General features: G+C 37.4%; 1 protein-coding gene across 3 annotated transcripts in view; it reads left to right on the top strand.

Annotated features, from left to right (window-relative positions):
* cyth1a (cytohesin 1a) overlaps positions 1-21494 on the top strand; it is a 47485-nt gene extending 25991 nt beyond the window's left edge. For 2 of the 3 annotated variants that reach the window (XM_079379318.1, XM_079379320.1), the window contains exons 2-13: positions 4466-4548; positions 6452-6516; positions 6773-6839; positions 6932-7050; positions 8446-8526; positions 9015-9127; positions 9391-9539; positions 10358-10469; positions 16356-16432; positions 17064-17132; positions 17253-17407; positions 20093-21493. In XM_079379318.1, coding sequence (XP_079235444.1) covers positions 4466-4548; positions 6452-6516; positions 6773-6839; positions 6932-7050; positions 8446-8526; positions 9015-9127; positions 9391-9539; positions 10358-10469; positions 16356-16432; positions 17064-17132; positions 17253-17407; positions 20093-20171 — 1169 coding nt within the window. In that variant the 3' untranslated portion in view covers positions 20172-21493. Of the gene's footprint in view, positions 1-4465; positions 4549-6451; positions 6517-6772; positions 6840-6931; positions 7051-8445; positions 8527-9014; positions 9128-9390; positions 9540-10357; positions 10470-16355; positions 16433-17063; positions 17133-17252; positions 17408-20092 lie in introns of all 3 variants that reach the window. The other variant, XM_079379319.1, reaches the window with a different exon arrangement.
* Positions 21495-23537: the final 2043 nt, after the last annotated feature.

The raw sequence follows: 23537 nt of genomic DNA, 5'->3' as shown, positions 1-23537 counted from the left end.
GTCCACAGTAAATTGCACACAGCCTGCATAAAGTAGCTGTTTTTTCACGATCCCTTGTGACTTCCGTAAAAATGTGACGTCCGTACTACTTAGTCACCACCTTCAGTCACCATCCCGAGCACCACCCACCGTCCTTTTGCCAAACCCCCAGACAGCATCGCATCCATACCATTGCTGAGCAACAACACGGAAACATGTTGAAAAGGTTAACTTTAATGGACGAAACCAGATCGGCCGACCTGTAACGTTACACGCTCACTCAAAGGATGGACGATCTGACAGGACTGTTACTATGAGGTGGATCATATCTAACATGTATAGTAAAGACAATCTCACCTTGTCTATCTAGTCATGATGAAGATGTAAATACATTTCAATTTCAGCAGGCAACTATTTTTACTGCTACAATATTATTCCAGCCTCAATTAATCACAACAATGTATATACAATTACAAATGATTATATATAAATCGTCAGTTTGTTGTTTTACACACATGCACACAGATATTATTTCATACACGACAGTCGTGAGATGCAAGAAATCTTCAGACGCGCCCATAACAACAAAAGACAATACTTTATTGAACCTTTTCTGATAAGAATCGTGTGCTGTAAACGCGAGCATTTTTGACGATAGTTTCTGTCCAGTTCGCTCGTTTTATCGCATTTAACCACAGCTGTAGTCAGTTTTTTTTGTCTGGCATTGGCAGCAGGTATGCGATCAAATTTCTAATTTGAGGCTGTATTACATCGATTCTGGTACCCAACATCACAACAAGATGATATTTTAAGCTCCTTATGAAGCCGAATCTGTGCTGGTTTGTTTTGCTTCCAGCTTAGCGCGGTGACATAATTGTGACGTAGGCCCTACATGACCCTAGTTACCTGTGATTGGCCTAGCCGCGTGTCACTCAGAAAACAACAGGCCAATCAGAAGAGAGGCTCATGAATATTAATTAGACAGGCCAAATCGACCTGTTTTTACCAAAGCTCATGAGAGAAGAGCTGTAAAAATATATTGAGATGGTATATATATTCTTAAGGACATCAAAACCTAAAGTAAAACTCCAGAAAGATGTACAATATGGGACCTTTAACAACAATGGAGAAAGTTGAGGTGTGGTGGTGAAGGTTGAGCCCTTTTTGTCCCCACAAGGAGTGAGCCATAAGCCATCACTTCAGTATTCCACTTAGCCAGCAAGTAAATAGACATTTACCACATTCCATCCATTCGTTTTCCAAACCACTTGTATTATATTGGGTTGCAGGGATGCTCTCAGGCAGGGAAACACATCTGGTTACACAGCCAGTCCATCACAGGGTTAAAATGTCTTTGGATTATGGGGGAAACCAAAGCACCTGGAAAAAAAACCCTTGCAAACTCCACACAGTAGGGACTCGAAACAGGGACTTTCTTGCTGTGATGTTACAATTCTTCCTATTAAGCCACCATGCTTCCATTCACCACATTCTTTCAAAGTGATTCACTGCACACTTGTAGGAACAGTCTCCCTTGTGCTGCCAAGAGTTAAGTGCTGAGGGACTGACAGCTTGTGTCCTGTTTTTGGAGAAGAACCTTCTGGAACCTTCTACTTTCTGGTCCGGAGCTTCTGAGCTTCTTGGTGGGTTGTACAACTGTCCTTGCTCCAATCCTTGAGACAAATTTCTGTCAGCATCTACTTTCATTATCCAGTAGATGTGTGTTGCCTTAGCAATGTAATTCTGTAAGCGTTACTGCAGGTTCCTACAATGATCAGGAATAAAACCAGGATCACTTGGAGAGGTTGTATGTCTCTGCAGTTTCTTCAGCTCATTCATTACATATTAAATTCAGAGCACTTGAGCTTATTTATGGGCTTTTTTTTTCCGTAGAGCCTTGGGCTCCCATAGGCACAGGCTAAACTGGGTTAGATCCAAGAGAGGAGATCATCGAGTATTAATTTCCTGACTTTGAGAGGAGAGTTCTCCAGTGGTTCTGGATGGAAAATAAGTGTGTGCCAATTCTGACAAGATGGAAATTGGGCTGGGTCTTCAAGGGCTTGTTTATGTCAAGAGGCTCTCGGTAATTGCGGTTTTCTTTGCTGGGTTATGGTGCCTCTGCCCATTAGAAAGGTGTCCACCCTTCTATTCACTCTGAACAACTGTAGAGCTGCTTTAGCGACTAATCAGAGCAAAGCACTCTTCACTGTTCTGGCTTTAAATAAGGACCACACAAACAGGTCAATAAAAACTCCTGCTGCTGTCAGCAGCAGAACTCCGAGGAGAGATTTGAGCATGCACACTAAATATGTCAGCGAAAAGCCCATGATAAACCAGGTCAACGAATAAGCAGAAGAGCATGTTCTGGATAATACCCTGATCAAACCAGCTGAGCTGTGTTTCACAAATCCAGAACATGGGTGTGTGAGACACGAGTCGAGGGGTGCTGGTTTTGGCACTTTGAATCTTCAGTTTCTGTTATCAGTTAGGGACATATTGGTTTAGTTGGAATATTTTATGTTTTATATTCATACGCAATCACTATTTAAAGCACGTCTGAGAATATAGGCTACATTGTGTTCCAAAAATCTGGGACCACTAACGAAAAATGTGTTTAGGTTTATTTTATGCCATAATGCTTCTTTTCATCATATTTCATATTTTCCTAAAACAGACTGAGATCTAATAAAACCTAAGGTAAATACTTAGGAAAATGCTTAGTCAATGGTATTTGAGCAATATAGACACGCAGCAGCTGTTTGTAACTTGTTTCTAATGTACAATAATTTTAGCTGTCTGCTTTATATTGCATAATGGTATTTCTTATATTTTATTAACTATCACCTTTAAGTAGCGCCAGTAGTTTTACCATTTACTGCAGTCGTTCTTCTAGTTATTTACCTACAGTGGCTAATCAGTTGAATGACTTGCATATTGACAGAAAATGGTTTACTTTTGCATTGCAAAATAAGCTGGATAGGGACAGAAAGAGCGAGATGACTGGTTTTGTTTGTGACTCTTGACACTTTAGCTGTGTGTGTGGGTTCATGTGTGTGGGATGTTGTAGCATGTGTGGGTGATTCTGATTAACAGCCTGACTGTTCCAGTCAAATTACTCCATTTGAGACCTGATCTGATCCCGCAGCCCTAACATTTGAGATTGACTCATTTATCAGTTTTGTAGCTATGCTGTCAAGTAATTTAATTTTTAAAGGCATCTTTTCAGGAAATCATGCATTTACATCTTACAGCCCCTAGGGAGTAAGTCCGAGGCGGTTGTGCCAAGGAAAAAAACTCAAGGAGATGTTTAGGCAGTGGAGGGAAAGAACCTATGTGGGAAACCAGTCCTCCTGTGGCATTACAGTGAAATCATGCTCCTCATGTGGGTTTTTTGAGCAAAGCAAACACTGAGCTCTGTCTTCACCTCATTTCATTATTCATTGCTGAAGAAAGCAGAACTGTGACGTTTCTGTCTGTAACTTGCATGATTTTGAGGGGTTTTCCATAATCAGACTGCGTCAGTACAGGAGTCAGAATACAGCAGTGTGTATGTGAAGTGGTTCACAATGTCTTTCCCTCAGACTCTGAGAATTTACAAGGGTTTTTACATGGTTAAATTAAGTTTCTTTTCAAATCAGCTTTCATTCATTCTGTGCAGTATTTGTGTCACATGTTTTTTTTTTTTATAATTGGGGATGGTGTTTGTAGGGCATAATCACTTTTTAGGGTGATTATGCCAAGGTTTTTAGAGTGTGCCAACCCAGTATGAGCAGATTATTTTGCAGTTTAACTTTTATTTTATGATTTTGATGGACTGTGATGAAATCTTTGAGTTTTATTTGTTACAGTTGGAAAAATCACTGTATGATCCCTTTAATTTCAGTCGTAACTGAATGTTTCAGAGGGATTATTTGCTGTGAGATGAGTGGTTTTGCCCACTGAGTTTTCGGCACCCTCACAGATGGGTTTTCGAAACAGTGATGGATTGCCATGGCTACAGGAGGATACTATGAGTGAGAGCTAGCAGTCACATGGTGAATGAAAGTTTGTGAGGACACTGTGGCGTCTGGCTAGGGAGCAATAAGCCCATTTCTGTGATGCTGAAGAAGGCAAAATTTAGGCAAGTTTGCTGCTCCGCTGATTTTTTTTTTATTTGTGCATTGTCATTTGGATCTGTTTGAGCCTCTTGAGGACATCTGCAGGTATTTGCAGGTCTTTTATGTACTCTTTTGTGCCACTATGCTTTTTTTGACTCTCTCTTGCATGTTTGGAGCGGCTTACACTTACCTACTCAACCTCCTCTTCATCCAATTACAGTATTATAATGCATCACAATGTTGAACCGTGGAAAGGAAACCAGGCCTGGTTGTTGTTTCTTTCCAGTGATATATTGACAATTGATGCGTGTATGTTCCTTCTGTGTTAATTTACCATATCACCCCTGTTGGCACTTTTTTTTTCATGTTTTTATTTTTCTTGTCCTCAGTGCCTGACGACCTCACGCCTGAGGAGCAGAAAGAGCTGGAAAACATCCGCCGGCGAAAGCAAGAGCTGCTGGACGACATTCAGGTAATGAAGAACTGGGGGGAATCATTGTTTTAGCCGCATGTCTAGTAGAGGCTTTTTGGTTTCAAAATAATGTTTGAAGGTTTTTCTTATTAAATCATTGAATGTTTGGTAACACTGTAGTATTGGGACCAATTCTCACTATTAACTAGCTCTTTATTAGCATGAATGTTATTAACATATTGGCTGTTTATTAGTACTCATAAAGCACATATTCTGCATGAGCATATTCTGTATTCCTAATCCTACCCAATACCTAAATTTAACAACTACCTTACTAATTATTAATAAACAGAAAATTAGGAGATTATTGAGGCAAAATCCGTAGTTAATGGTTTGTTAATAGCAAGAATTTAACCTTAAAATAAAGTGACTGAATGTTTCAGTTTTTCAGAGAGCCTGTGAGCTGTCTCTGCATCTGTCCTCCACTCAGTTTTGCTGATCTTTTATTAAATGTTTATTTACACATCAGAGATTTGCTGAAGAAGGCAGTGCCTTAACAAAACGACATTGAAACAGAAATTTGGCATAAACCAGATTTTGACATTTGAAATACCTATATTATGGTATTTTGTATTTAGTATTCTCCCAAATGTGATAAATTTATGGCAAGTTATAGTAAAGACAGACTGATGTCCCATATTTTACTCTTGCTAGTTATTTTGAAAGGTTTTCTTTGGCATTCACATTCTGTGTTAATGTGCCAAGTTGCTTAAATAACAATAAAGGATTTAGTTATATTATTATTTCATCTTATTTCACAGCTGCTATTAAAGAACTTCAGGAATCTAAAAATATATGTGGCATAAGTGGTGATAATGTTAAATCTGACCAGTAATTCACTAAATATGAACACAATTTCAGATAGGAAATGACTCAAGCTGACAGGAACAGGGCGGAATTGTTTAGGAAAGGACACTCATACATGAGCTAAATGGTGATCATTTTCAGCTTTGTTACTATGACACAATCAAATTGATTCAATCTGTCATGGCACTGACTTCCAGTATACTACATACATACTTAAAACTACATTTTCCATGCGAATGTTTAATTTCTTACAGCTTAACAAGTTTAAGAAAACTTCCCTCCCCTCTCTAAAACACATTTCTACATGTTAAGGTCTTCTGACAGAGAGATTCTGTTCTTGAGGCAGTTTTCCATTGGGAAGACGAATGTCTGGGAAAACCAAAACAGCCTTTTCTTTGCTAGTGAATTTTTTAGACATATAAACAGACAAAAACAAACACTTGAGTGAATTTCACCACCATACAGTTGGTGGTTAAACAGGAAAAATGAATACGAGGAGGGAAAGCTCTTCATTGTGTGACCTCAGGACCAGTCTGGCTCCAGACCGTCACTAAACCCTTGGCAGAAGAGATGGGCTTGTATCCTAACTCCATTAATCTCTACAAACACATGGGGAAATAATCTAATTTTGATGTCTCTAGTCTTTACTCTGGGGCCTTTCTCCAGTTGTCCTCCTTTAATGACATTTATATCAAACAGAGCAGTTTAGAGCAAACGATTCATTCGCTGGAATTAGATTTGAGCCGTTAATGCCAGGCCTCAGTGAGGTGGGACAGGGCAAATGCACAGCACTCTCTTCTAGTAGACCTTTACACATTGTCCTAATCATGCCCAGATAAGGGTGTTTAAACAGTAAGGTAGGAGAATCAAACCTCGATTGGTTGATTTTGTTTCTTAATGCTGAATTTTGCTTTCTTCGAATGACTTGCTGTTGAAACTTTGAAAGACATGGTGACTGTAAATGAGGTTGTTTTACTCACAACACAACAGAATGTGCATGTCTTTTTGTTTCATTTCTCATCTTTATCAACCACTGTAGTAGTGTTATCTCTGGAGTCTCTTTTGATTTGAACCATCTCATGTCCTCTCACCACAGCGTCTGAAAGATGAGATAGCCGAAGTGACTAGTGAGATCGAGAACCTGGGTTCTACAGAGGAGAGGTGAGTGGGTATCCCCCGACAGGCTATGCACCTCACTTACACTGACACGCTCACTTTGTGAGTCATTCCAGTACAAAAAAAATAATGGAACATTTCAAAATGAGAACCAAATTTCAATTTAGTTTCTCGTTTGGATCCATTAATCAGAGATTATGGAGTATGGCTGTATATGAAATAAAGTGAGATCTTTTGTGAAAGGGCATAAAAAACATTAACATCAGAATTTCATGTTTAAAAGACATTATTATCGCTGCAGGAAAAACATGCAGAGGAACAAACAAGTGGCAATGGGCCGTAAGAAATTCAACATGGACCCCAAAAAGGTGATTTAAGTAGTCTATTAAAGCATATTCACTGAATGAATTTTGCTTTTTTTTTTAAAGGCTAAACACCTTCAATGCATGTGTTTTTGTAGGGTATCCAGTTCCTCATTGAAAATGACCTTCTGAAGAACACCAGTGAAGACATTGCACGCTTCCTCTACAAGGGTGAAGGTCTTAACAAGACCGCAATAGGAGACTACCTGGGAGAGAGGTGAGTGTGTGGATATCAGCGCATGTCCACTGGGTCAGATAAAGGACCATACACTCAATAGAAAATAAAATGACGGAACCCAGTTAGTGATGCTTGACTAAGGCAAATCATTTTTTTCTCAGTTAAGGCTTCGAAGAGGTAGAAAAAGCTGCAGTCTATCCATCTGTGTTTCTTTAAGATGCTGAAATTAGCAAAATTTCACTGTCTAAAAGGTCCATTGTGTCCACTGTCAGTAGTGTAGAGATGCACACAAAGCTCCGCTCCCACAGAAGTCAGCTTCAACCCAAACAGCATTCTGCTGGTCAGCACGGTGAATTCATGATGAAAAATCTGTGTGGGGAAATGTTTTGCTCCTACGAAATATTACCGATCACACAGATTCCTATTGAAAAATGCAATGCAAAATTTCGCCGTTCAGTGGTAAATGTGACTGTGAAGTTGTTAGAATCTCAAAATTCATATCGCAGAATAATTTTGACTTTAAAACTTGTAAGGAGCCTTATATTACTTCTATACCTTTAAATCCACCATTACTAGAAAAGTTAGTTTAGTTTAATATCTGTCAGCCAGTCTTTGTGCTAAATTCCTGGAAAACGGTGTCATCTTCTTACTGTAATTTGTACAGATATACAGGATAATGTGGATTGCTGTAAATCCCATCTGCATCTGTCTGATTAGCTTTTTATCCTGACTCTAAGCTCATTTGACTCTTCATATTTAAGGAATGTTGACTCAAACAGGGCTAAAATTCATCAATTCAAAGAGGCGTGTTATTCTAGTTTAGAGAGCAGGGCTCTATAAGACAACAGATCAGATTGTATCTCTGAGCACTTCAGCTCCTCTGGTAGGGAGGGGTCTGCGGTGCTTTGTTCAGTGTCACCAGATCACTGGGGAAGGGTGTAGAGATAATATTTATTTGTGGGTGGATAGTTCTCCCAAAATTAAAGATTCTATCATTTACTCATCCTCATGTCATTACAAACCCTTAAGACTCATCTTTGAAACACAAATTTCATCGAAAATGAATTCCACCAAAACTGTCAAGCATTAAAAAGTTCATAAAGACATCATACAAGTAGTTCATTTGAGTAGTTCATTTGAATCAAGCAGTTTAATCCAAATAATTTAAAGAGAGAAATCATTTGTATGTGATCAACAGTTTTCATTTAGATTTTCATTTACATATAAATAATTAGCAATGCACATGTACAGAACACTTAAATATATGGTAAGCATAAGGTGAACAAAAATATTATAGATATAGAATATAAAATATTACTTTCTTTTTGAGTGAACTATCCCTTAAAACTGTTAAGTGTACTATAGGTTCCTTTGGATAAATTTGTCTGTTGAATGTTACTTACCACTTGCTCTAATTTTCTCTTTGCTCAACAGGGATGACTTCAACATCCAAGTCCTTCATGCTTTTGTGGAGCTGCATGAGTTCACAGATTTGAACCTGGTTCAGGCTCTCAGGTAAAACCGACTGTTGAATCCAGTGTGGGCTCACTTAGTCTCACTGTCTCTATTGGTATGTTCCAAATGGCATACTACCTGCTGCCTATTCATTATATACAGTATGTATAATATGTGGAAATAATACATTTGGAATTTATGAAAGACCTACTATATTTGCCATTGTGTGCAGTTTGCAAACAACACAATTCATTGGGTATAGTATTCCAATATATCAGCTGTGATATCAGACACCCAAGTATGCAATATAATGAGATCATAATGTGGCAACAGCTGCTGTTTGAAATATATATAAAAATACTACTACATAATTGCTGTATAAAAAGCAGCACATTGGCATTTCATTGTAAATATAATCAGTGTATATTACAAGTATGTGTAATTTAATCTCAGTGCTTAGTGTTTTGATCCTGACGCACACATATCACTTTGAATGTTCTAGTATATAATGTGTTTTAAATATCATTATTATATTTGTCTCCACACAGGCAGTTTCTCTGGAGTTTCAGACTTCCTGGAGAGGCACAGAAGATTGACAGAATGATGGAGGCGTTTGCCCAGCGCTACTGCCAATGCAACCCGGGAGTCTTTCAGTCCACAGGTGGGTCTGCTTTACATTTTACTCTGTGTTCATTGTTCAATCATGCATTTATATCATTTCTAAGAAACATGAGCTTTGCTCTACCAATAATGCTTTCCACAGCAATTCTCACAAATTGAGAGTTTGAAATATTGAATTGGACAGATGCATTATTCTCTGCATTACCAGTAGCCTATATTTCCAACAGTTAAAAGAAATTTCTAGGCTGAAATTTCTGAATGTTATTGTGAACGGTTGTGACAAACAGTGTGCTTTTTTTGCAGACACATGCTACATTTTGTCCTTTGCCATCATTATGTTAAACACCAGCCTTCACAACCCGAACGTAAAGGACAAGCCCACAGTAGAGCGTTTCATCTCCATGAACAGAGGCATTAATGATGGAGGAGACCTGCCAGAGGATTTGCTCAGGGTTGGTCTCCTCTTAGTTCTTTTTATGTCTGTAGATGTATTTATATTGTTGTCTTTATGTTTTTGTTGTATTTGTTTCTCCATGTGTCCCCGATGTATTATACATCTTTACCTAGCTTCCTCATTTCTGGTCCTAGAGAGCCAGTCTCCTGCAGAGTATAGTTTTAGCTCACGCTCCTGAATCATATACGAGTGTATGGCTGACTGAATGAATTAATAAATGAGTGAAGCACACATGAGCACAAAAATATTTCTATAAATGTTTGGCTCCTTAAATGTATATATTTTATGGTTATGTACTGTATATCTGTGCTTGTCCCTACCAGATGTATTCTGAGATTTACAAGGTAATGGTTTTATGTCAAGCACACATTTTGGAACATGTTAATGAATAAAGATTTAAATGTGTAAAATAAAGTTAAAATTATAAGTAGGCCATGGTTGCACCTTCTTATAGAGGACTTTCGTCTGCTAGACGGCCATTGGGACAAGGCAACAGGAACCGTATGAGTCCTCTGCACAATCTGACTCTGCTGCAGCCTAGATGTAAACTGCTGGTTTTGTTTGGCCAGAGGAGAACGACACACTATTTTGATACACTATTTCCCCGTTTTATACTGTAAAGCTGCTTTGCAGTGTAAAAAGCGCTATATAAATAATGGTGACTTGACTGCCTAACCATTCTGAATGAATAATTTGCATGCACTTCTATTGCGTTGCGTCTTAACATATAAGGATATTTGTTGCTGTTCTGTAAGTGTGTGCTTGTTTGTGCTTGTTTATGGTTAACTTCATAGTCTTCTGCTTTGAATCGTGCAGAATCTATACGAGAGCATCAAGAACGAGCCCTTCAAAATTCCTGAGGATGACGGCAATGACTTGACACACACTTTCTTCAACCCAGACAGAGAGGGATGGCTGCTCAAACTGGGTGAGTGGGACTACATGAGTAAAATATGTATTCATTTTTACCTTCACATGCACTTACACTACAAAAAATGTCCTGATTGAACACATGGACTGAGTGTGAGATTTAAGGTTTACACACACTTCTTGTTGGCCCATTTCTATGATCTTCACAACATTTATACACGTCATATTATACAGTAGCTCATCTTTCCCTCTGTTCTCTTGATGGATCAATATCTCCTCTCACATCATATGAAGGTAATCACACTTCATGATCACAATGAATCAACTGCTTGAGATTGAACACATCCTTTTACAATTACACATAACTCGGTTGGATGTTAGGAATCAGAGTGCTGTCACTGTCATGAGAGCTGCAAGAGAAACTGCTCCTTCAGTTTTCAGTTATAATACAACTGGTTGTTATTTTAATGAATAATGAATTATATAAAGGTGTATCCGTGGTTACTGTAAAATGCCAATAAACACATCTATGAGTGCACGTTCTATATTTATACATAACAAGAAAAATGTGTATTCATAAAATGTAGAAAACTTCCCAAGCAGTTGAGGTCTCAAGCAGGTCTAGAAATCACACTTTTATAATTCTTCAAAGCCACCTTGTTGAAAACTATAACTTCAGAGCATTATAGAGACTACATAGAAAGCATAAATCATGACAGGCGAATGATACAGGGATCTTCATTGAGGGTTTCACAGAGAGCGCACCGATTATTGTTTGAAATGACAAAATGCAACAAAAATACAATATTTAACTTCAAAAGTCGGTCACCAAAGTTGACCAGTGTCCCTCCCATATTGTAATTAAGTAAAATAACATAATTTACACAAATACCATTCATACATATACATCAGTTAGTTACACTGTTTTGCAGTATAAGCATCAGACAAAGTAAATTCATTAGTATTTTACTATACCATATTATTATGGACCATGCTTAAAATGGTCTGACAAAGGTTAAAGACCCCTGAAAACAAAACTGCACTCAGAGATATTGTCCTACTTTACTGAAATGGACAGGAAAGCTGTGTTAAATTTTGTGAATTGAATGCTTTCCAGTGTATATTTGTACTTGTATCCCCTGTTTTATTTTGGAATGGTCCTCCGTAATTCACAGCAACAGGAAATGCACAAGTTCTTCCTTTGATCAGAGAGGCAGCGTGTGGGGAGTATGATTTCCTATTTAATTTAATTTATTTTTTGTTTCCTTTTCTTCCTCGTTTGTTTGTTTGTTCCCATGATTTTGGCTGTTGTCTTTCCCTCAGGAGGTATGTACATCTGTTCTTCCCAAACAATCGCTCATCTCTCGCTCTCAGGTGCTTTTGGTGATCAGCCTTGCTTCCTGTCCCCTCTTTCTGTTATTAGCCACTAGAGGTTCATTTTTTTTTTCCATGGGGTTCGTCTTTCCATGAGTTTTTACTCTAGTTTTTACATGTTCCTTCATTTGTTTGTCTGATCGCTCGTTTTGTTCATTGAATCAGCGATTTTTGTCCATGTGCCACCCTGTCTCTGCGTGGTGGCGGGTGCTTGGTTTTTGATTTTGTGACCACCGTATTGAAGAACACCTCTCTGTGTTTGCTGTGGTGTTCGAAACGTTCTCTCTGTGTCATTTCCACTTTGGGAGCTGCAGTATTTTCTGCTTCCTCTCAGTCTGACCGGAGCCCAACAAACACCATTGAAAACAGCAAAAAAAAAGATTAAAGGGATCAGCATAAAAGAATAAAGGCATAGTTCGCCCAAAAATGAAAATGCTGTCACCCTGATTTTGTCCCAAACTCATATGATTTTCTCCTGAGGAACACAGACAGCATCTATCCCCATTCAGACTCATTTTATGTAGGAGTGAGCGATACGCTGCAATAAACTGGTATAAATTTGTCTACGGTTACAGATTTTGGATTATCGTCTCTTTGAGATTAAGCCATTCCAATAAAAAATATATATAAATAAAATGATAAAGCACTATAAACCGCAAAAAAAGAACTCTGTGAGAAAAGCAATGTCTGAGAAATGTTTCTTTGTAAACAAACCTCAAGCACGCAAACATAAAGCTGCCTGTCAAGATGCAAACGTTTGCGTCCTATTGTGCTTAAATGGGCAAATAGCTTGTTATTTCTCAGTTGGTAGAAAATCATGTGTATCAGTACATTTACATTAGATTTGTGCATTAGGTCTTAAAGTGACAGCTGCCAAACACACATTCTACTGTCTGTGTAATGATAATTAAACAACACAAGACTCACTGCTCTTGAATGAGTCATTTTTGTAGATTTTTAATAAGAATCAATGTATATTTAATTCATGTATAAAAGGTTTTTTTAACCTTTGATTATTTATTCATTTTCTGTAGAATTGAGTTTGTTTGTTTTGTCGTTTTTTTTTATAGATGGATGTGAAAAAGATAGACCTGAATTATATTCACTGTACATATGTTCTCACTGTCTGTTTACTTTTGAGCTTTTACTTGCATTAGTATTTTTTAATATTAGTGTTTGCAGTGAATTGTCAAGAATTGTGAAATTTCTAGGCTAAATATTATTTCTAGGCATATGTTTCTAAGCATTTCTAGGTATAAGTAAATAAAACAATCTAAAATGATGTCAGGACAAAAATAGCTTTTTTTTGGCAAAATTAATATTTTTACCATGAAATAAAGTTGCACTATATAAAGATTTTGGAAAAGAGCAGCTGGGACATACTTCTAAACATTGTCTTGTGTGTTCTATTGAAGAAGGGATTCATATGGGTTTGGAACAAAATGACAGAATTTTAATTTCTCTGAGAACTGTTCCTTTTAAAATGGTATTCAATCAATAGTGCACAGGATGTGGTGTTTTATCTGATTAGACTGAGTCAGAAAACTGCATCTGGACCAAAGACTGCTGTTCTTCATGCTCTATGTAAAGTATAGTGTAAAGTATATGTGTGTGTGTGTGTGTGTGTGTGTGTGTGTGTGATGCTGGATTGCAGCGCTGAGGAAAGTGTGTGTGTGTGTGTGTGTGTGTGTTTGTGTGCTAGGTCAGATCAGACTCACCTCTAGGATGCTGGGTGAGGGTGGGTTTTGTGAATCACTGAAACCTAAATCAAACCCTATCTGAAGTGTTCTGATTCCCTTACAAGTCAAGAATATGAGATAAACATACATTTGTATTATCAAAAAAACTTCTAAAAGTAATCAAGGATTGAGCCTTCTTGTTGTCACATCAGAGACCTGACTAGGAACGCCCATCTCTCACCCAGCCCTGTATCAGTGTGTCAATCAGTCAGACAGTCTGCCTCCTCTGCAGCCCAGCACGGCTCTTCACGCCCCCCTCCACAAATCTCCTCCCTCTCTGAGGCATTTCTGGACGGGGTTTCTGCTGTACGCCCGCAGCTGGAGTGATCATTATTCACAGCCGATAACTCAATCAGCCAATCATCTTGCTCCGAAACCTCTCACCTGCTGTAGTGCTCTGATTCCTGTTCGTTTTGTTTGTCGCTCATGCCAATATTAGAATACAATGGCAGTCTGGAGTGCAGGAGGATCATTTCCTGTTTAGCAGAAATGCTTGAAATGCTTTCAGGTGGTTGACATGACCTGCTTGTGTGCAGTGCTGTATTGCATAGAAAACTAATTGAACAACATTAGGCCTGTCACAATCTGATTTTAAAAAAGCTGATTTTTTATGCTTTACAGGAAAACATGTAATTATAGGCCCATATGATTTTCTTTACTGCTGGAAAAATAATAGTTTTTTTATAATATAATATAATATACAATAAAATAGTGTGTACAGTAAAATATTATACACTATTGTGAAATATTATTACAATTTAAAATCGGTTCTCTATTTGAATATATTTTAAATTGTAATTTATTCGTGTGACGTCAAAGCTGAATTTTTAACATCACGTCTTCAGTGTCACATGATCTTTCAGAAATCATTCTAATATGCTGATCTGCTGCTCAGTTATCATAACTTATTATTGCAGCTAATATATACATTAAATTGTAATAATATTTCACAATGATAATGTTTTTTAATCAAATAAATGTAGTCATAGTGAGCACAAGACCTTTTTAAAAAACATCTTAAAAAATCCAAACTTTGATAATATAATATAATATAATGAGTGAACATACAAGCCTTTATTTTCTATGAATAAAGAACTGAAGAAGTGTCTTTGTATACTTTACAGTAGAGTTTTATTATTTTCATAAATAAAATGAGCAACTCATCTTCTTGTCTGTGACTGTCATTAGCGCTACATGAAACTCTTAAGACACAAGAATGTTTAGCGTGACAAGGATGTAAAACCAGAGCATTTTTTGACCATAACGCACATTAATCCTTAACTTCTGCATGAAAATTGACATTATTTACATTATTTAAATGGCAAAACTGCAGTAGTAACATGGTTATCTCAAATATGCGTGATTCGATAAAAGAACCATGATCAGGTGATTAATCAGTAATTGCGACAGGCCTAAATAACATTTTGCTACTGATTTTATAATCATTGTGCATGCAGCTTTTATGAGCTCGTTATTCACTAAGAGACTTCATATGGTACTTGTACAGCACATTTGAAAATCCACTGCAGAATCAGCCAAAATAAAAATTTATATATAATTCTGAACAGGTAGAAATAGACTTTCTCTTGTATATTAAGTTTTAAATTATTTAAAGTTGTCTACAGACATCAACCACACTTATACACAGTTAAAAGTGTTTTTGGTTGCATCTCCTTTGCCAGTGTGATCAGGTTTGCCTGCAAAGGAAATGAGGGTGGCGCAGGTCAGAGGTCATCCTCGGATCACTGAGCGCGGTGTTTACCTTGCAGTCCCTATAGAGAGAGACGTGGGAAAATGTCCCAAGAATGTGATCTTAATCGCTACTGCACTGACCTGCCATCAGAGTCTGTCACAGCAGATTACTGACATAGTCTCTGTAAGTTAATTAGGTGGCTAACATTATTATGACCAAATAGAGCGCTGCAGTGTTGACGTATTTTTGCAGGCCAATCCAGTAGTTTGCAAAAGCCAGTCAGTGTTTTCAAAAGGTTTTTCGATTATTGAAGAAAAAGAGATCATCTTCACAAATGAACTACACCATGAATTTACCCGTTCGGTTTTCAAAATCAAAGCCTTTTTAAGACTACTAATAGTTTTAAAAATCACAAGGGAGTATTATTGATGTACCTTTTAAATAAAATGTAAGCATATCTTGAGCTTGGGTTAACCACAGACCTTATTTCAGGCCAAAAACCCATTTTAAAACACCCACTGACAAACTGGATTTTGATCTCATTTCAGGGATTTGTTCTTCAAAATTGTCATCCCTGCTTCACTCGTGAATCTTTTTCTTTTTTATTCTTAGTTTAGTTTAGTGTAAAAAAATAAATGTTTTAGGCATTGTTATTCAAGTCTACATTTTATTAATATTTTGACATTTTTGCCAATTATGCTATTAAGAATATAAGAGAGGTCAAGAAGACGGTTTCGTGAAATGACAACCTGTGTAGTTCACGTTTCTGGAAAGCAAACCTCAACTAGTTCTAGAGGATATTGCTCCATTTAAACACATTTTACCTTTGGCTGGTCCTTTCGGAGGTAAACAGTTTTTGGGTGGGGTTAAGAGGAATGGCAACTCTCAGGCGATGTTTGATTAGTTGTGAAGGTCGACTCGTGGAGTGTGTTGGACCGCGGCTGGATTGAGCATGGTGTGGTGCTGGTAAGGAATGCTGTGCTTGGGCCTTATTGGACATGGAGTCGCTGTAGAAGAGCTCTCATTGTCTGTTCATCTGTCTGTCTGCTCTTCTGCCGCTCAACTCTTCAGCTGCACGGATCTGTGACGTCTGACGACTCATCACACGGAAAACTAACACTCATCTTTTGTTCCTCAGGGGGACGCGTCAAAACCTGGAAAAGACGGTGGTTCATTCTCACAGATAACTGCCTTTACTACTTTGAGTACACTACTGTAAGTACTGAAGGAAAAAGTTGTCATGCTAGATGGAGAGATTTATGGCTTTATAGTGTCTGATATCTGACATGCAAAACTGTTTTTTTTTTATTATTTATTATTGACTCAACAATAGATAAATTCCTACTATAATTCAGTAATTTAAAATGTTATGAAAATCTTTTTTAAATACTTAAATGCAATTGAAATATTTGCAGATTCATTTATTTTATTATATAATTTTATCATTTACATGCTGTGTATTTTTAATTATTTAATGAATGTAAAAATGATTTATGCAAATAAGTTACTCATCATAAACCATTGGTATGATGGTTTATTACAGTGGTATAATGTTGTTTTCTTTAGAGAATCACTAAAATAGTTGCATTTATCAATGACTGAATAACTTAATTATAAAACGTATAAATATCATTTAAGAAAATACCAATCAAGCTGATTATTTGTATACCGATTTCTGTATTGTTTTGATGTAATAGACCCTATGAGTCTTTTGCCAGCTTGATTTTCAGTAATATGTTCTTAAAGCTGGTAAAAATGTATTGATTTTTTGTTTTTCTTAAGGCTTTATCATGTGGTAATTGGTGAATTGTAATAAATGGAAACTAACGTGTCTCCTTTCATGTAGGATAAAGAACCAAGAGGCATCATCCCCCTGGAAAACCTCAGCATCCGTGAAGTGGAGGACAAGAAGCCAGTAAAACATCCTTCTCAGCTATTTTTAAACTGCAGAGACATGATCTTTTCCTAAATATCTAGAGAGAGTTGACACCCTCGTGGACAGATATGTGATTGTCTGCATGTGTTTGCTTCTCAGAACTGCTTTGAGCTCTTCATCCCTGACAATAAGGACCAGGTGATCAAGGCTTGTAAGACCGAGGCGGACGGACGGGTCGTTGAAGGAAATCACACCTTCTACCGCATCTCCGCTCCCACCACCGAGGAGAAAGATGAATGGATGAACAGCATTAAGTGAGTGCTACTCATCAAGGGATATTCTGGTTTAAATACAGTTCATTTATGGTAATGGAATATTCTTTTGTGGTCAGATACAGACAATTGTTAAATGTGTTAAATACATGCTTGCCGAATCTGTTTTGATTCTGATTGGACAATCATTCTGGAGTCAGGTATTTTACTTTACTGACACAAAAATGTATAACTGACCAATCATTTAAGGGTTAGTTTTGTGTCCCTCATATGACTCCACTCTCACTTTCCTCTGACATAATGAAATAAGTCAATATTTAATGTTAATTTAAGTTGTGATATTTATTTTTCAGTGTGTCTATTTACACTAAAGTAAAATTAGCTCATCTTGTCGGCTGAGGCTATTTACACTAACTTCGTCCACAAATGTGTGGTTGGGATAGACAACACAGGCGTCATGCCCATTCAAAGTGTGGGGGCACGTGACCCCTCAGATTTTTGAGCCAAGCGGATTTTGAATGCAGCTTCCAAAAGACAAATTAATTAATATTTTCTATATTTAATACAATCACACCGGTGTGATTAAATCGTTCAGTGCATCTATCATCAGCTGCTAAATTCAAATCTGTGTTCGCTGGCTGGCGCTGAGCCAGAGACAGGCACATGTTTACAGCACTGCGCATTATGAAGTGAAGTGAAGTGAAGTGAAGTGACATACAGCCAAGTATGGTAACCCATACTCGGAATTCGTGCTCTGCATTTAACCCATCCATCGTGCACACACACAGCAGTGAACACACACACACCGTGAACACACACCCGGAGCAGTGGGCAGCCATTTATGCTGCGGCGCCCGGGGAGCAGTTGGGGGTTCGGTGCCTTGCTCAAGGGCACCTCAGTCGTGATATTGAGGGTGGAGAGAGCGCTGGACATTCACTCCCCCCACCTACAATCCCTGCCGGCCCGAGACTCGAACCCGCAACCTTTGGATTACAAGTCCGACTCTCTAACCATTAGGCCACGACTTCCCCACTGAAGTCGTGATTATAACCGACTTCAGTAATTGGTGATTCACAATTCACAATAATTGGTGATTATAACCAATCACACACAATGCTGTTGAGCTTATGAATGCACTGACCAATCAGAGGCGTTCAGATGAGTCATCGCTAAAATGCCGGTGATTTCTTCACTTGGTCGCTGACTCAAAACCTCTTTCTGGCGAATTCTCTCGTCAGAAACAACAAAGTGCTATGTGTGTCTGTAAGTAAGATATTCATTTCATAGTGTAAACAGCTTCAGTGATTTTAATGGGAGTTTTTGAGTGTTTGAACTCTAGACTGTCAGTAAAAATGTTCTTTGCTCTCTTTCTGTACAATGAAAGTGTTATGATTAGTAGCCTAACTTACAATGTTTTTATTCACATTAACTTTCAATGTTAAATTCACATTAAATATAAAGTCAGTTATTAAAATATGTTATGGCATGACACCCATATCTGTTAATTAAGTAAACAGACAGGTTTTTATGCATAGTTAATAGATTACACTATTAGGTTACTTTGACCATCGCCCACTAGATCAACTAACATAATCTAAAGGTGCGAATCAAGATATAATTAATGCATTTGAGAATGTTTCGAATAAAAAGGAATAATAAAATAAATAAAACATATGCTGTTGTGGCTGCTGTGTGCCACATGACAACCCCCCCTCCCCCAAACTAGTGCCCCCTCAAAAATAATGAGTGCCTGATGCCCCTTATAGACAATATTACAAAAGACATGAGTTTGAATCTGCCTTTCGCCAAACTTGTTCTTCTCTCTATCTTCCCTCTTTCCCCATCACTTATCAGATCAGAAAGGTGTTTATTTTCATTAAAAATGGAGGGAATATTCAAAAAGTGGAAATAAAGTGCATCATGAGTAGGGTTAGGGGTAGGTGCATGGTGGGTTTTACTGTCCCTTTAAAGGGACATTAATTACTCACCCTCATGTTGTTTCAAACCCGTAAGACCTTCGTTCATCTTCAGAACACAAATTAAGATATTTTGATGAAATCCGAAAGCTTTCTGGTCCTCATAGACAGCAAGGGTTTTAACATGATCAAGGCACAGAAACGTAATAAAGACATCGTTAAAATAGTCCATGTGACATCAGTGTTCGCAGTACAGCAGTAAAGCAGCTTTACAGAAGACAATAGTGTCGCTATTCAGTTCAGATTTAATTCATAACAATGTCAATATTGTAAAGTTCATCAAATGTGAAATGAGTTCAGTTGAGCTATAAAGCAGCTCTACAAAAGCTCAAATTCAGATTTTGTGCCAACGCAAGCCGTCTTTTGTGTTAAAATAGTACTGTTAGGATTTACTAAGGATGCGCTAAAAAGGCATGGACACAGTTGTTTTTGTGCCTGACCTTATTAAATATGCATTTGTAATTGGCACTGCTCTTGGTTGATTGCTCCTGGTCATTATGGAAATGATCTGCTTCTGTGTTCTTTAATATATGCACATTGTCATTAAATCACACGCCTTCCCATCGGCACTTTTAAGGAATCGTGCTCTAACGCTAATTCGCTCTGTTTAGTAAATCTGGCCCTAAATTTTGTTCTCATCCAATAGTATCATTAGAAAGTATTAAGTGTTATTTAACCACAACTGAGCAATCTTTAGCTCTAACATTAGAAGAGAAGCAGTTCTCATAATATTCCTCCTCTTCATCTCCAGGGCGGCCATCAGTAGAGATCCTTTCTACGAGATGCTGGCAGCAAGGAAGAAGAAGGTCTCCTCTATGAAGAGACACTAGAGCTGCTCAGGACGCTGGTGTTACAGATTCAGGAACTGGAACTCCTCCCCCTCGTGGAGACAGCTGTGGTGTGCAGAGAGAAAAACAACCTCAGCTTCAGAAAGAAACCAGACCGGATCAGCGAGGGCAAACCTTGCTGGACTCTGCGCCTCTTTTTAAACATCTTCTTGCTCAGCTCAAGTGTGTATGTGTGTGTGAGTGTTGGAAGGAAGTCAGTGGGCTTTTTACTTGCTGCTGCTTCCTTGAAACCCCCAAAGAGAACATTTTTCCTCACGCTTAACCAAAATATGCTCTCTCTCTCTCTCGCTCTGTCTATACCTCTCGTCTCTTGCACGCGCGCACACTCTTACATTATCTGAAATCAGCAGGTCTGACAGAATGTGGAAAACCAAACGAAAGTTCCTACGCGCTTCAGAAAAGGAAGATTTCCTTCGTGCTGATGATATGTACAGGCAATAAGTGTTTTTTTACATTTTTTTTAATCGTGCACAAGCGGCTTAGTCCTCAGAGGTTTATTTGTGTATTTAATTGTAAAAACATTTTCTAAGAGACTTCTATAATTTGCAAAGGAAATCCAATGTTGCAGGTAAGGTGGGAAATCACCCTAGATTTGTTGGCAGATTGATTTGCCCCGAACGGTAAACGGCTCCACGGGCATTTGTTTATTTTCTCGGCAGACGCCAGCGCGTTTTGAAATGCGACATGCGTATTTAGCTTGTTTTGCGAGAAGCTGCTGCAGTGCTTTGAATATTGGCAGCTGGGTTTGCAGTTTAACACGTAAGCAGAAAGACTGGTCGGTGGCCAGCTAGGGATTATGGGATATCAACATTACCGGTACTACCTCTCAGGCAGACAGGACGGTAATTAGCATATTGTAATGTTTTGTTTAGTTTTTTTATTTTACGTGAGGTCAGTTAACCTAGAGTGTTTGGACTTTCACATAAAATGCTTTTAATAAAATGAATAAATGTGCCTATAATAAGAATTCAAGTTCAATGGCAGTTCAATCAGAAGTCCTCCGGATGCTCCAGTGCCTGCTTGCGTTTCTCCAGTCACCTTCGTTTCTTGGGTTTCCATCAATCTAGCAGTTATTCTTCAAGCTAATTATTAAATCTAAGCAGTATTGGTTTTATTTATCAAAGATGTACATACTTTAGTGTATAGAGAATATTGGTTTCCATTTTATAAATATGTGTACTGTATGTAGCAGTATTGTACTAGTCGAGTGCTATTTTCTTTCTATTTTATTTTTATGTTCTGGAGGTCGATACCATTGTAGTGGTAGCCAGATCATGCTGAAATAAAGATATTATAGCAGCTGTGGTTGTGTTTTGCTTTTTGGCTTTGTCTGATTCATCACATAAACGCTGATTACTGACTAAAAAGAAAGGAAAAGCACAAAATTGAACAGATTTCTGTAAAAGAGGAATATAATCTGTACGCAATATCTGATGAATATCGGTAGGTGGCAGCATAATGGCATTTTTGCTAGAGTGCCTGCTGAGAGGTAAAAAGATGTAGGGTTTTCAGCGAGGATCTGTTTCATTTCTATTTATCTACAATAAAACAAGAAAATCTGATTTAAAAGCTTGGAAATCAGCACATTTTGCTCTATCCTGCATCAAATGACAAACTATTAACTGCTGATAATTATTTAATAATTTGATGAAGTAATTATTATTATTTTTTTTAATGGGATTAATGCTATCAGCCTTTATGATCCATTGGCCTGGTTTCATAGACAGGGTTTAGATTAGGCAATAGATCAATTAAGACATTTAAGTAATTTTTATTAAAAAAAAAAAACATTGCTGGTGTCCATCTTGAGACAAAACAAAGGCACTGATATATTTTAAGATCAGTCAGTGCAAATTGCTTTCAGTTGAAACAGCTCTGATTCACATTTTAGTCTGGGACTAGGTTTAAGATTTGTCTGTGAAACCGGGGGTAAATGTTTTGGATTATCGTGTTTTTTTTTGCATAAACAACGCGATCTCATGAAAGTGCGTATAAATAGTACGCCAAATAAAAACGAAACTTGTGGTATTGAAAAGTGGACTTTGGCGTGTAGATGCTACGCGATAATTAAATTTTTGGTAAGTGTAAAGGCGCTTTCCCAGCAAATTGAAATTAATAAGCGTCAAGTCTGAAGGAAATGTTTCTGCCTCTGCACAGAAGAGCTAGGAGTCAGTGAATAAATTGGTAACTCGGATATTTTATTCTACATTTAAAAGTAATGCGTTACTTTACTATTTACTTTAAAAAAAAATTATAATAATAATAACTTGCATTGCTTGTAATGTGTTTCCCCCAACACTGATGGACAATTTAATACACTAATGGTCACACTTTAGTTTGGGACCAATTCTCACTATTAACTACAACTTTTGCTTCAGTTACTGGTTAAGTTAGTAAGGTAGTTGTTAAGTTTAGGTATGGGGTTGTGTTAAGGGTTTTAAAATATGGTCATGCAAAATAAGGCATTAATATGTGATCTATAAGTACTAATAAACAGCCAATATGCTAGTAATATGCATGTTAATAAACAACTAGTTAATACTGAAAATTGTTGTCTATACTAAAGTGTAAAAATCTGTATATTTAGCAATAATGCACTTTATATGGAAGTTCAATGCCCCAATGTACAAATGTTAAATATTAAAATCCATATTGTTTTCTATAAAATACACCCACAAGACTTAAACATTAGATATGTTGCTTTAAGACAAGTTGGGTAAAGATACCAATACAGTCTGGACAAGTATACTGAATCTTTCAATCTGTCATGAGCATGTAACTTTTGCACGATGCACGAGAAAGTAATGAGTAGAACTGGTGTGGACACAACAAACGCTATAGTCATCTCACCCTTAAAGGAAACCACTTATATCTCAAAGAGCTCATTTTATATCGATAAGCATGTCTCATTTCTGCTTTTAAACCATCCAAATGTCTTGCCGCATACTGTTTGTTGTAGATGATAATTTATTTTCAGTGATAATTCGTGCCACAGATGTATTTACAGTGAATATGATCACACAGCTAATACATAACAGCAAATGCTAGTTAGTGATACATTAACCAAAAAAGGAAAAACTACATTATAATTGGATAAAATCCAAACTTACACATTCATTGGCAAGGAAGCCAATTGTTACTGCACTCATATTTAAAAAAATGAGGTCTGGGAAGGGCATCTGTGACACATTTCTTTGTCCTCTATTACTTCCTTGCTGCATCATTTTCAAAACTATTGCAGCACACTTTACTGAAAACTGTATCATATATATTTAAAGACTTCTATGGACTCCTTATCAATGCTCCCAACATTGACATTTTCTCATGACACCCTCTTGTTGTAAATCT

Source organism: Barbus barbus (assembly GCF_936440315.1).
Source record: "Barbus barbus genome assembly, chromosome: 3".
Classification (NCBI taxonomy): Eukaryota; Metazoa; Chordata; class Actinopteri; order Cypriniformes; family Cyprinidae; genus Barbus; species Barbus barbus.
The sequence above is the reverse complement of the archived record's forward strand: the minus strand, read 5'-3'. Positions and strand labels throughout refer to the sequence as shown.